Source organism: Panthera pardus, unplaced genomic scaffold, assembly GCF_024362965.1.
Source record: "Panthera pardus isolate Hobbes unplaced genomic scaffold, ASM2436296v1 HiC_scaffold_17, whole genome shotgun sequence".
Classification (NCBI taxonomy): domain Eukaryota; kingdom Metazoa; phylum Chordata; class Mammalia; order Carnivora; family Felidae; genus Panthera; species Panthera pardus.
This window is the reverse complement of record NW_026526732.1, coordinates 101,067,360-101,082,102: the sequence shown is the minus strand read 5'-3', so window position 1 is coordinate 101,082,102 and position 14,743 is coordinate 101,067,360. Positions and strand designations below refer to the sequence as shown.

The window sequence follows — 14,743 nt, the reverse complement described above, 5'->3', positions numbered from 1 at the left end:
GATTCCTGCTTGGGAACCTCGACTAGAGTCCCAGCAGGTGGTGGAGATGGTTTTGCTGGAGGCAGAAGGCTGGCACTCCTTCTCCCCTCAGGCCTGATGTCTACAGATCTCCAGCTAAACATCAGTGTGCGGGAGACCCCGGGGGTCTATTGCCCCCTGACCTTCTGAAGTTGTGCCAAGTTCAGGAGGCTCCTGGCAGCACTCAGGGAGCCTTGATTTATCTTCGGGGGCTTTTTCCCAACTCACCTGCAAAGTAAGGTGTTGAAGTTTCCTTTCTCGGGATCAAAGGCCTGGTTTTCTATGCGAGCGAGTCCAAAGCCGATGGCCAGCACGGCGAGTGTGAGGATGAAGAGGCGGGTGACCCCAAACACAGCAGCCCAGGCGTTAAACCTGCTCATGGAGGTGGCAAAGGGACGGCAGCCTTTAGGGCCGGTGAGGGAGCTTTCACCCACTTCTCCAGAAGCAACGCCAAGTGGAAAGAGGGTGTGAAGGTAGCGCATCGGGGTGTTTGAGGGAGGAGATCTCTGGAGTAAGATACTCCAAAAAAACAACCCTGGGGTTCCATCTGCAGGAAGGGGCACTATCAGCCAGGCCTCATGGGAGGCTCCTGCCCACAGCACTGTGAGTGGGCCAGCCTGTTTTACACTACTTACAGCTTCTCGTTGTTCTCGTCGGCAAAGTAGAAGAGTCGAGCCATGTGGAAGAGGAACTCAGTTGAGTACTGCAGCAGCAGCAAGATCAGGCCCAGGCGGCTGAGGCTGGGAGAAACGGACAAGCCTCACAGTTCCCCCCTGGGAAGCTACAGAGCGTGAGGCACCCCGCACCCTGGGCTCTGCTCTCCTCGCCAGCCTTCCCTGGCTGGCCCTCCTCACCCTACAGGATTCAGTTCTGCCATCACACCTTTAACAGAATACTGAATCCCCCAGGCCTCCGCCTGTCCTGTCTGGGTCAGGGGCCCCTCACCGCTCCCACAGTGAACCTAACTTAGGCTCCACGGCACCAGTCACCATGCATTCTTTACCGGGCCCAGGACCCAGTGCATAAAAGGTGCTCAGACCAAGTGACTGAGCTTTGTACACAGAAATACAAAGGATTCCCGTCTGGTTTTTCATTATCCAAGTCTTCACAGCTAAGAGGTACAAGAAGAAGCAAAACTCAACATAATGCAAAGAGATGTGCTACTGAACCCACCTCATAAAAATCTGCACCCACTCAGACACCCCCTCCCCTCAATTCCAGGCATGGTGGCGTTACCAGCTTTCTTAGGCAGTTTGCTACAGATGTCAACTGTAGCTCAAATGGAGAAAGACCGCGAAGGGAAACTGCAGACCCTGCTGAACATGCAGGGCTTCAGGCAGTCAATAAAAAAATGTGGGAGCAGCCCCACAGGCTGTGCTAATGAAGGGCCCGGCCAATTCCACCCAACAAAACGAAAGCAGTGCAGAATCCAGTGGGGTGGTCACTGGGTCCTGAGGATGGTCAAGAGAATGATGGGAGCACTACCCAAGGTCTTCACGTGACCTAGAAAGTCCAATATGACCGTGCCCAGTGACCTCATGTCAAAACTCATTTTCTGCATTCCAGCCACGGTGGGCTTTACGAACACCTCAGGGCCTCTGCACCTGCTGTTTCTCTGCCCACACAGCTCTATCCCCAGATCTTCACATGCCTGACTCTCATCATACCTGCCTCAACCTGAGTCACCTCCCTCCCCACGACAAAGGTGCCACGTAGACAAGTCGCTGTTACAATACCCTACTTTATTGTTTTAGAGAGTACACTAGTGAGCAGGGGAGAGGAGCAGGGGGACAGGGAGAGAAAGGCAAAATGAATGAATGAATATCTCAGGGGAGAGGGAAGGGGGGCAGGGAGAGGGGGAGAGGGAAGGAGAGGGGGAGAGGGAAGGAGAGGGGGAGAGGGAAGGAGAGGGGGAGAGGGAAGGAGAGGGGGAGAGGGAAGGAGAGGGGGAGAGGGGGGGAGGGAGGGAGGGAGAGAGGGACAGAGGGACAGAGGGACAGAGAGAAAATATCTCAAGCAGGCTCCATACCCAATGAGGAGCCCAATGTAGGGGTTGATCTCATGACCCTGGGACCATGACCTGAACAGAAATCAAGAGTCAGACGTTCAACCAACTAAGCCACCCAGGTGCCCCTAGTATTTTCTTCATCGCATTTACCAACACAGGAAGCTATTTTCTTGTTAATTGTCTGACTCCCTCTAGATTGGACACCCCAGGAGAACAAGGCCTTGGTCTGACTTCACCCAGGGGTAACTTCGGCTCCAAGAGCAGTGCCTGGCCCAGAGGAGGAGCTCAGGTACGTGTCAAGCAAGTGAAGGCCTCTAAAAGTCAAGCTCTTCACCAAAACAAGGCTCTACAATCATTCAGCATTTCAAAGGTCTGCCTCTCTTGGGAAATCCTGTAGTCAGGGGGTCTCTCCTGTCCCCACACTCACTTCTGAAAACCACAGCAAGGATGGAAGCAAAGGAAGGCCAGGCCACGGTCCTTACAGGAGCAGAGAGACGGCTGCACCAGCATCGCTGGAAAGGGAATGGGCCTCGTTTTGGAGGGCCTGCTGCTCCCTGCCCTCTCGCTTCTATCCTCATCCCAAAACAAGAATGACAGGACTCGCCCAAACAGGGTCTGACACCTGCCCTTCTCCTTCTGTGGGACACATCAGCTGTGGGAAAAGCAGATCTTAGAGCATCTCCTTTCTTTGGGAGGAACACTGACAATACAGCAGGGACCCGACAAGTAGCAAGAAGCTCTCTTTCCACATGGTCCTGCCTGAAGGTTCTCACCCTGGTCCTCACCACACACTGCTGGGTGCAGCACAAGAGCAAGGCTGGTCCCACCATAGAGGCTTTGGCCTCCAAGGACCCATCCAGGTGTCGATGCTATTTCACGCTTCCAGGGATAAGAGCATATTTGAGAGCTGCCATCCTCCTAATTCCATTACCCCAGGTCCGTCATCCTCACAGGAAGCCTGCTGTGAGGGCCTAGGAGATGACAGGCCCAAGGACCTCCAAGCAGCTTAGCAGAAAGTTATACATCACAAACCCTTAAAACGTCAGCCCAGAGAAAGTACAGGGTGCTCTCCTATCCTGCTCGGATAAAGCTCAGGAAAATTCCAAATTAGCAACGATATATCTACTCATCAGTAGGATTCTTTTTGTAAAAGACACTCAAGGCCAAACACCATGGCCATTCCTCTGACTTCAAAGGCACGGTTCAAGTGCCAGCATCCCTCGAAGACTTCCCTGGCTCTGTCTCAGGCTGCGTTAGTCCCTCTTCTGGATTCCCACGGCAGATGACCCATATTGTAGCACAGCCATCATCTCACTAAGCTGTCCTGACCTGTGCCTCTGCTGTCACTCCTAATAGGCTGAGCATGAACCACTAAAGACAAGGGAATCGCCGCCTTTGTATCCCCAGGTCTTAGCACGGTGCTTGGCAAACAGAAGGTGTGCAGTAACCGCCTCCTAACTGAATGTGTGGAGAGATGCATGGATATAAAAGGGCACAGAAATGTGACGGGCTCTGGGATCTCACTCACTTTAAGAGGTATGCTCCAGCTATGTGGACCAGGTACAGACAGATGTACTGGAGCTGGCGGGGAATTTCCTCCTGCAAACAAGAGAAGCAGGCAGTAAATGTGCTCATCCCCACCTCCTCTCCGCAGAGGGGAGGTACAGAGGGGCGGGGAGAGGGCAGCAGGCCAGGTTGCTCTGACACAGTCCCCAGGTCACACCAGAAGCCCATGCACCAGGCTGCTGGGAAGTCAGAGGACGAGGTGCTGGCTTCAGGTCCATGTGGCAGGGCTGGGTTGAGAAAGAAGAGACAGGGACTGGGGAACAGGGCTTCTGGAAATAATTCAGAGGAAGACTATTTAAAAAAAAAAAAAAAAGACTGGGAAAGGCAAAAACCTCTGATCCACTACCCGGAAGACAAGAGGCAGACCTCCCCCAAAGCCACATGTCTAGTGTGGGCAGCAGGAGACCCGCTGGTGGCCTGCTCTCAGGGAGATCTTTGTGGAGACTTCACTGGCTCAGCATTTTCCTCAACCCGCCAACACGTCCCCTGTCCCCACCCAGCTCTGGGCTTCTGGAGGAAGGCTCAGGGGAAGGAGGCTGGGAAGAGCAGGAGGGGAGTGAAGGGCACGTACCTTCCAAGGGGGAAACGAGTACTCACCTTCCGTACCTTCTGGAAGTACAGCTCAGGCAGTGCATGCAGCCAGTAGGCCAGCTGGCACAGGTAGAAAAACTTCACCTGGAAGCTGGAGACAAGGAAACGAGTCACACGGGAGGTAGAAGACTATCCCTGCAGGTGCTCGCAAAACACAGGACAAAAAGGTGAGGCCCAGGACCGTGGGACGAGCTGGGCCAGGACTGCGGGAGAGAGGCCCCACACCCGGGGACCCTGCTCCACATACGGGACCACTTAATGGGACACGGAGTCCACAGAAAGAAACAAAAATGGTGAAAAGAGTACAGAGGAGGAAGGTTCTTCGGCTTGGAGAAGGGAAGGCTGAGCAAGGACAAGGAAGACAGGGCACCAATATACTGAAGAGTGAACAGATTTAAGCAAAGGAGGATCCTCGTGCAGCTGTTAGCCCTGTGCTGTTGTGGTTCCGAAGGGTGGCCAGGAATGGCAGGGAGGGTGTCCTGTGGGAGGCAGACCTGGTGCTGCCCTTCTGGGGTCTTGGCAGCACAGAGCAGGAGGGGAAGGGGGTGCTGCCTCTGGAAGGGCACCCGCCACGCGAGGCTGGGCGGACCGTGTGTGGTGCACGAGCGCGGGTCACCAAGGACATACAAAGCCCAGAGAGCGTTACGGAGATGCTCCGCTTGCGTATCCATCTTCCGACCATTTAGGTGCCTGCTGTGGACTAAATGTGTGCGTCCCCTCAAAATTCCTATGTTGGAACCTGAATCCCAATGTGATGGTGCTAGGAGGTGGGGGCCTTTGGGAGGAGATCTAGCAGTGAGGACGGGGACCTCAGTAATGGGATTCGTGCCCTCGTCAAACAGACCCCAGAGGGCTCCTTCTCTGCTCCTCCACATGAGGATACGGCCAGAAGACAACCATCTATGAACCAGACACCAAAACTGCCAGCGTCCTCATCTTGGGCTTTTCGGCCTCCAGAACTGTGAGAAGTTTCTGTTGTTTATAAGCCACGCAGCCTACGGGGTCCTGGCACAGCAGCCTGAGCTAGGACACCCGCTCCGTGACGGGGGCTACCGCAGAAGACATTTCATTTGGGGGTTGTCCAGTCAAGCGCCCTAGGAGGAAGCAGCTCCCGGATGAGACTGCCATCTACAATACTGGGCCCCCACAGGCTCGGGGTGCAACCTGCTCCTCCTGCCAGCTGGTCTGGAGTTCTCTGGGGTGGGGAAGCTGGTGGACCAGCTTGCTCCTCCCTGGAGACCAAGTCATGAGAATACTCACGGGAGGTACACGTGTGGGTAGTCTTCCCAGAGGCTTCTTGGGTTTGTTAAATATCCTTCCTGTAGTGGGCAAGAAGAGGTAGTGTTTAGAGATGTGGATATGAGACCCGCTGGGGCCCTGGGCAGGCCTAGGGGTCAGGGGCACATCCAATCCCCAGCTGCCAGGAAGAGGAAGATACAGGAAACGTGAAAACGAAGGCCTTCTCTGAAGGGGAGCCACCCGGCCTTCAACTGGCTTTTTTATTGTGAAAATGCTCTACTCTGGGGTTTGAAGACCTGTGTCTGGACATGGATCTGGGACTTACTGGCTCTAGCCTCTGAGCAAGCTTGTCTCCCTAAGCTTCAGTTGGGTCATCTTTAAATGAGGACAAAAATACCCTCCCAGAGTTATTGTTAGAAATAAATGTGATAGCTCATGTTTATGTGTCTAGCATGATGCCTGGCATGAAGGTACTCAGGAAATGCTTGTAGAATGAGTAAGCACGTGACCTCTAGAATCACCATCCACTGGAAAAATGAAAAGCCTACTTTGGCTTTTCACAACTCTGGCAGTAAAAAGAATGCAGGACCGCACAGGCCACCCTGGGAGGCCTCACCCCAGAGGCCTTGTAAGTGTGACACATACCACACTGGGTCATCATTGCTAGAGATCTCCATTACTCTGCAAGCTCATGGGTCTCATCATGCCCTTCTTTACACCTCCAGCACCTAGCCCAGGGCCTATTACAGAGTGGGCGAGGTAACCTGAAAACCCTCCCATCACGAAACATCTAGAAATGCTGAGTGAAACCTAACAACTAATTCTTTTGTATTCAAAAAGTTTTTACCAGAAAGGGAAAACCTTTGGAATTCAAAAGGGCTAGAAGGCTAAAAGCCTAAGCAGTAAGGGGAGGCTGAGGCAGCCCACAAGGCCCTATTCTTGGGCCAGGGTGGTCATGCCCATGTGGGAACAGAAGATGATGCCTCGGGAGTTGGAGCCCAAGACCTTGTATAAAATCAGGATCCCTGGGGCACCTGGGTGGCTCAGTCGGTTAAGTGTCCAACTTCGGCTCAGGTCATGATCTCACGGTCAGTGAGTTTGAGCCCCATGTCGGGCTCTGTGCTGACAGCTCAGAGCCTGGAGCCTGCCTCAGATTGTGTGTCTCCCTCTCTCTCTGCCCATCCCCCGCTTGTTCTCATTCTCTCTCCTTCCCTCTCAAAAATAAACAAACATTGAAAAAAATTTTTAAAAATATCAGGACCCCTCAATGGCTACAAACTTCAAGAGAAGGTTAGATTAGAGTCTGCATTAGTTTGGATTAGACTAGAGAAAGGGTCGACTATAGTCTGGCAACAATAAAAGGAGATAAAGAAGCTGTTTGCTCACCCTGTGCTCACGATGAAAACTAAAATATATTAGCCCTTGAAAATCTGTAACCTTGGGTTCACTTTCAGATGGGTTTGGAGTTCAAATTTATAACCACTTTTATGGTCCAGGAACCACCAAGCTAAGAAATTAGTGTTAATGCTACTGTGACACCATTGGGACATACTCTCATCCAAGGATGTACAGGATTCTCATGCATTAAAATCTTGCTAAAGAGGAGATTACAATCCAAAATTACAAAACATAAGAGGAAACAATCCACCATGAGCAAGAGTCAGCTGATGTTACAGGAATCCAATAAACACTTGTTGGTTGAATGAATCAATGATGAACGCTTTAGGTGATTTCTCCCTTCTGAGGGAAAAAACAAGGCTCTTATTTGTCACTCAGAGATGGTTAGATCAATATGACCCCATTCCACAAACAGGCTAATAAAGGAAAAGACAGGAAGTAGCTCCTGAAATGAGATGGTTTTTCAGCAGCATAGGTGAAATCTGAGCTGGGCCACCAACCTCCTGGCCCAATAACCTCAAGCCCAGTTCCTCAGTAAGTCAGAAAATAAACTGAGCTGGCGGCTTTGATGAGGAGACCGAGACTCAAATGTCACACTGGGACTAAGATCAGGGCGTTAGCAGTGCTCAAAGCCAACGTGGTCCAGGGACAAACACTTGACTTACTGCCTCGTGGATCCACAGCTGTGTTTCCACGTGAGGCCTGACCTACCCACCCTCAAGTCACTACATTACCTTGGACATCTCAGGTATAGTCCCCAGCCCCCAGCCCACAAGCTGGGGCCCCATTAGCACAGTGACCAAAGTGACAGGTCCAGTCAGGCCACATGCACCAGTGTGGTCATGGTAACATTTCTGAAGGAAAAGGTCTCTCCCCAACCCCTCACAGCCTCACTCCCAGTCCTTTCTTCCTACCACTGCCTCCTCCCTCAGTCACACACAGATGGAAAGTTCCGGGGCCTCTGGAGGGTGACAGGAGCACTTTGCCACACCACTGCTATCGGGCTCTGCCTTCCCTCTCTGCTGCTCATGAGGACCCAGGCACACAGTCATATATATGGTCTTCCACTCTCTACCTCAGTCCAGGGAAATCAGAGGTAAGAACGCACCATGATGGAAGAAGCAGCAATGCATTTAAGGAGGAAAATGGTACATCTGGGACTGAGGTGGGAGGAAAACTTCTGCCCAAAAAGAGGCCGCCCAAGAGAAGCAGCATGGAGAAAAACCTAAAAGTCCAGATGATCTTGTGATTTTAAACATGAACCTCCTTGGCCTGGCGCCTTTTCTTAGGAGACAAGGAGGTCAGAACTTTTAAGCCAACAAGCAAAGAAAACTCCCCAGAAAAATGCTGCCTGCTTGTGAATGTCCAGTCCACAGGGAGTTCAGGGAGGGTATGCAGGGGGGAGGGTGGGGGAGTCGGAGGAAAATGACTCACCGCTCTGAGAACAGCCTTTTCCAGACCTCGGGCCAGGCAGCTGCCTGAGGGCGGCCTGGGGCCGGGGTGCCCTCAGAGCTCTGGCAGGCCATGTACCTGAGATCATGGGGAGCCAAGAGGGCTAGAGCCAGCACCTGCACCCCACCCGCCTCTGAATCCCAGACCCCATCAGGCACTGGCAGAGGGGCCTGGGAACTTTTGAAATCCTTCGTTATCTCCTTAACCTACAAGCTAAGTGAGGCCTGAGCGAACTGGAGCAATCTCTCCCTCCCCCACCCCTGCCCTGCAGCCTTCCTTTTTGGTGAATGGACAAACAGAACCACAGAAACAGCAGAATCCAGTCATAACACAGCCACAGTTGCTACCTAGATTCAGACATACCAATAGCGTTTGTCCTTCAGAAACAATCATGTACTAAAGTTCTGCTCTGAGTAGCCAGTCTGTTAACAGGAAATCAGTCCAGGGTGAAGAGCATTCCCCATACCAGGCTCTCAAGGAGCACCAGACTTCAGGATTTAAAACATGAAGGGAAACATCCCCAGGAAGCCGGCATGGAGACCAAACACGGCCCGCCCTGCTTTCCCCTATAGAGTGCTCATGTTTTGTTGTGTTTTCTAATCAATAGGAAGTAGTCCATAGGTAGGTTAACAGTAGGAGGTTGATCTTTTCATAAATTATTGGTCGGTCCAGTCACACTCTCATCACTCTGCTTGTATAAATGCAGAGAGAAATGTCCAAACCCCACTGCCCAAAACCAGTTACTTCTAGGGGGATGGATCTGGGGCAATTTTTTTACTTAAAAAAACAAAAAAAAACCTTTTACGTATTTCTTATGTAATAGACGGTCATCTAGAAGTTTACAAAAACAATTGACTTGTTATTTTAAAAGCAGTTAAGGGCCAGAGCAAGAAGACGTAACTGCTGCTTACCCCCTCAGTCTCACAACCACTGTTTAGTGAGCACTTAGTACCTGCCGGGCTCTGCACTAGAGACTCTGTGAGCATGCAGGCTGTTCACAAGCAGTTCGGGGTCTAGTGGGACAGACAGCACGGAATATATGCATGAATGAGAAAAACGTCACAGCAATGGGTGTAGTGCATGCAGTACAAACTGGGGGAGGGGGTTCTCTGAGGAGATGGCATTTATGTGGAGACTCAGATGGGAAGGAGTCAGCCGTGGGCGGCCGTGGGATTCAGGGGGTGGAGCATGTGAGGAGAGGAACCGCCCCCGCAAAGCGCAAGAATCAGGAACAGCCAGGAAAGGTAGAGGAGCAGAGGTAATAGTGGGACCCAGATCACAGGAGCGAGGAAGATAATGGCTTAACTGGCTGCAAGAGGGACAAGGGCTTTTACACAAGGGTGCAGGACTTCATTTATGTTCTAAAAGGACCTGTCTGGGTAAGCAGAAGAAAACGGATTGTGGAGGGAGGCTACGAGAGAGGAAACGTCTCCATCTAGAAGGACGATGGTCAGTGGTCCAGGCAAGAGGTAATGGCGGTTTGGACTGTGGAGCAGGACTTCCCAACCTTGGCACTACCAACATCTGGGGCTGGGTAATTCTCGGTGGTGGGGGCTGCCCTGTGTGGTGCAGGACATTCAGCAGCACTCCTGGGCTCCACCCGCCAGCCCCATGTCCCCAGGGGCCAAAATCTCCCCTGTGGAAACTGGTGGGCCGGGCTACAGCATGGATAGAACCTCAATGACCTCTGCAGGTGGGGTTCACAGGACCTGCTGTGGACCAAGTTCCAAGAAACTGCTCAAAGCTTTTACAAACTGCAGGTGGGGTTCACAGGACCTGATGAACTGACTGCAGACAGTAGAAGACAAGAACCAAGGAAGATTTCATCCTAACAGAAAAATAGGATTTAAGAAACACTTAGCTATTTCTCACTCCTTTTACAAAACTACCCTCCCTTCTTCTTCAATCATCTTTATTCCCTGCAGGATGGTGCAGTGGGAGTAGAGGAGGGCCAGGAGCGGCATGGTGCTCTTAGGAGTTGGGGGTCACTGGAGCTTTCCAGGGTCCCCATGGCCCCCACTTTCTACTGAAGATGTTGAGTGGGGAACTGGCTGTCACCATAATAAAGGCCTGTCATGAGCTTCCCCAAGTAAAGTGCTACATGCTGTCAGACTAATGAGCATCATTTTTAAGCCCCTGAAGGCCTGAGAGAAACAAAGAGCAGTTGAGCATTTAACGCACTGGAAGAGACATCACATAACATGGCTTTTGGCCTCCAGAATCTGGTCTAAATGTGTCACAGCTCCAGGAGAATATCTGGGGCTGAAGTAGGAGGGGTAGAAGTGATTCAGAGACGAGGCAATGTTTCTTCTGAAAGACGCTGAGGCCATTCAGCCTCAAAGCAGCAGAGGGACTCCACGGGCAAACACCGAGAGGTTGGGAGAAGTCTGAAAGGCAGCATTACCTAGACCTGAAGGGGCCCGGACACACACTGTGCAACATTAAGGGACGCTCCTCATATGGGCCACACTGCACATCTTTCCCTCTGGGGACAGTATAACATGGCAGTCCTGCTCAAGAGGACAGAAGCCTCAGGTCCTACATTTAAAATTCCTAATGTTCTGTTTAGGAAACGGTTCCATGATTAAAGGATAAGAGACATACAAGCAATATACACAAGGACATGCAGACTCCTGCTCTCAGAACGTGAATTCAGCGTTGAGCTCTGGAAGCAGAGAGTTCCTTAGGATGTGAAAGTTCATCACTGTCACTGAAGGAAGAGGAAGGGGGTGAGAGGTCAGCGGAAGGCAGGGAATGAGAGGTCAGCAGAAGGCAGGGAAGGGAACTTAGAGATCACAGGGTTGCTGAATTTTCCAAGCCCTAGGCCTGTGTTTCTCACAGGACGACTCTAGCTCTAGAAAAAGGGACCAAGTTACAGACAGGAGTTATTTCACGTGGGGGTGGGGGGCTTCTAATTAAACACTTTCATGCATCACAGGCCAGGTCTTGTTACAGCGAACCCCAAAGGACTGTCCGCATTCCTTGCTAGTAAGGAATTCTGGTGTATCAAAGGCTGCTTGAAATAAGAGTCCTATTGTGTAGAAAGGAGAGGTAGATAAATTGTCTGGTCCCCCAGGCATTTGTGGGAATGGCACTGACTCTCACAGGATTTGATGTGCGGATGAGGGGATGCTTGCAGGAGGCCAGTGTGGTAAAACAGAAAGCGTACTGAACTTGGAACCAGACTCCTAGGTCCCAGTCTGGTCCTTGCCACCTCAGAACCACATGACCATGGGGACACTGCAAAATTTGATCTTGGATGCCATCAATCTATCAACATGGGGACCAGAATAAACAAACAACTCATCTCATGGGATAGCACTGGTAGGAGGACACTGTCAAATGATACAGTGCTGTGTAGAGGTATGGTACCATTATCATAGCATCACAGAATAACTATAACAAGGGTTTATTTTTGGACAAGAGGGCTCTCTGCAGCTTTAAAAGAGCATCTATACCATCTGGCCCCTCTCTCCTACCATGAGGATACAAAAATAGTCGTAGTTCCAAGAAACTGCTCAAAGCTTTTACAAACTGCTCCTGACTCTTTTCCTTCCCTGCTTAGCCCTTCACGGTCATTTTATCAGCCATCTGAGAAGAGATACGTTGCTGGAAGCCCAGGCCCTGTGCTTCAGCGGTCCCCGGGGCCACTCACCGTCACCACCACGTAGAAGCACCATACCACAGAGCTGAGATGAAAGACGACCAGCTGTCCAGATTCGTTGAACTTGCTGTGTTTCACCTTGGAGAGGTGAAGCCGTTTGCTGATTTTCTAAAGAATAAAGAGAATCCTGCATATTAATATATGCAGGTGCATTCGTAATGGGCGGCTTCAAACTCCCATTTTCTACCCTTGAAAGGATAGCAGTCTGAAGCGGCCATGGCTCAGGCCATTCAGTGTAAGCCTGCTGTGTGCATGGAGCGCTCAGTTCAAGGCAAGCATGTTGAGAAAGTGGCCAGATTGAGGTCCTCAGCCTAGATGTAAAGAAAACACCCCACAATCAGGCCACATATGACAGACCCATAAGCACTGTGTCTTGCCATTTCGGGCAGCTGTCCCCTCATGCAGTAAACGCTGCATCCCATGCACTAAGAAGGCTGTGAGAGGGGACAGAAACCACAGTGTGTCACAATGGATGTCCAGTCAATAGGACCAATCAGGGCATGCAGATTAGGAGGGAAAGGGGCAGAGAGCTGCAGTGTCCTCTAAGGCGAGGCCCTTCTGCCCACCGCATCTCCCCGGCTTGTGATCTCAGAATCCAGACAGCATCACTCACATCTAAAATGTACTCCTGAACCACAGCGTGCAAGATGATGGTGATGAAGACGTAGAACAAGATGGTGACCAGATCCTTCGGCCCATAGTGGTAGTGCACAGTCTCACTATCTGTGGAGGTAAGAAAAGCCATGTCAGCATCCCCGGGCTGAGGAAATGCTCTGGGACCCCAAACTGAAGAGATCTCTGAAGCAGAAGGCGCCATGCCGTACCCCTAGACTTGGAAGAAACCTTTTTCCCTAGAATCCTACCCACCCCGTGGGCATCGCCCTTGGTAAGTGCCAATGGGGAGGATTAAGGAGAACCAAGCACAAATGGTGATGACTACATCTCCTGCATCTGGGCAGGACAGCGCAGTGGTTAGGAGCCAGGATAAGAGACAAGCCATCTCGATTGCTCCCTGGCTGTGCGACTATACAGAAGTGACCAACCTCTCTGAGCCACAATTTCCATCCCTGGAAGATGGGACTGTCGTCTTCAGCATGGAAGCATGGAGTAGCGGTTAGGAGCATGGACTCAGAAGCCCGAGTTTATATCACAGCTCACTCATTACCTATGTGACTTTGGGGCACCTCTATATGTGACTTTTCTGTGCCTCAGTTTCCTCATCTGTAAAATGAGAGTAACAGCAGTTCCTGTATCGTAAGGTTTCCCTCAGAATCAGACAGCTTCAAAGCAAAGTGCAGGGAACAATATCTAGTACATAGCAAGTGCCATATGTATATTTGTTATTATTTCTGTTGTTGGGCTAGTGTGAGGATTAAATGAAATAATTTGTATCAAGAGGATTATCACCGTGCCTACACCCATGGCAAACATGCCATAAGTGGCAGTCTATTAAAATATTATTTAATAGTAATAAATTAGCATCCCAGACATGTAATAAGCCTTGTATAGCCCTGCTGTGGCGGCCTCGTTCTCCATGGACAGAGGAGGATTTATACTTTTGTTCCAGTTAGCAGGCTAGGGTTGCAAGGGCTCATGAACCCGCGCTGGGTCTCTGCTGCTCTGTAAACGCCCCCCTGGCTCCACCAAGCAACTCGCTGGCTGCCTTTCCAGCTGTGCTGTGCTCACGCCGAGTCGCACACACATGAGTCATCTGTCTCTGCCAGGATGCGTTTACCAGAAGGTGGACCAGGGCCGGTGAGTTTCGGGGTGGCCACGGAGCGAAGCAGAGCTGACTGGGTCACCCAGGGAGTCAAACCATCCCCTCTGCCTCCCGGGACGGAGAGAACGGGATGGTCCATGGCGCTGAGTGGGGAGAGGGCAGCGAGCATGTGAACTCTGGAATCAGACAGACTTGCCTTTTTCCTCTCCCTCCTCCTTTCCACAAAAACCTACTCTGTAAGGGGCACTGGGCTAACTGCCGGAGTGTGGAGATAAGGGATACTGGCCGGACTTCAGAGCACACAGACCGGTGAGGAGACGGATAAGTAAACGTACAATTACCCTACAGACAGGCACGTGGGGCCAAGAGGCAAAGAGAGCGTCCCAGCGGGCCCCGGCAGGCCAGGGCCCAACCCCGGCTGGGTGGGCGCAGTGGGCAGCAGGTCAGGGTGAACAGGAGGACACCGGAACTTGGGGAGAAGCACGGGGGGGAGGAGGGGGGCATCTAGGCTGAGGAGGTAGTGTCTGCACAGGCTGCAGGGAATGAGACCACAGCGCCTGTTGAGTGCCTGGGCACCGCGTGAAAGGGGGTGGGCTTTGTCCTGGGGGCAACATGGGACACATGGAAGAATTCAAATCCAACAGGCAAATGACAAAATACGGGTTTTGGAAAGTTTACTCTGGCAGCAGTGAACAGCGCCGTGCCTGGAGGTGAAGACACCAGTCAGGGAGCTGCCTCCGGATCCACAATAAGGAAGCATGGAGGCCTGAATTAAAGCAGGATGAGAGACGGAGAGGGCTGTCAGTGAGACAACGGGCAACACAGGGGGACTGGCCCACCCAGGGGCTGAGGGCTGGGAGGGGGAGTCAGGCACTGGCCGGTGGAGAAGGCACTAGAGCCAAGAGGATGGCTGCAATGACACTTTCCTAGCCTCCTTCAGAATGGAGGACCAGAGGAGACAAGTTCAATTGTAGTATATTTTGAAACTATAAAATAACTGAACACACTCAGAGTTCCATCAAGACCAGCATCACGAGTTATGGGCGCCTGGGAGGCTCAGTCGGTTAAGTGTCCGACTTCGGCTCAG

At 51.7% G+C, this 14,743-nt stretch overlaps 1 protein-coding gene across 1 annotated transcript in view; it reads right to left on the bottom strand.

Annotated features, from left to right (window-relative positions):
* TRAM2 (translocation associated membrane protein 2) overlaps window positions 1-14,743 on the bottom strand; it is an 83,837-nt gene that overhangs the window by 7,257 nt on the left and 61,837 nt on the right. The window contains exons 3-9 of the mRNA XM_019457403.2: window positions 12,550-12,659; window positions 11,928-12,044; window positions 5,444-5,502; window positions 4,190-4,274; window positions 3,555-3,625; window positions 654-758; window positions 247-390 (exon numbers count right to left, since the gene is read on the bottom strand). Of these exons, the coding sequence (XP_019312948.1) occupies window positions 247-390; window positions 654-758; window positions 3,555-3,625; window positions 4,190-4,274; window positions 5,444-5,502; window positions 11,928-12,044; window positions 12,550-12,659 (691 nt within the window). The remainder of the gene's footprint in view (window positions 1-246; window positions 391-653; window positions 759-3,554; window positions 3,626-4,189; window positions 4,275-5,443; window positions 5,503-11,927; window positions 12,045-12,549; window positions 12,660-14,743) is intronic.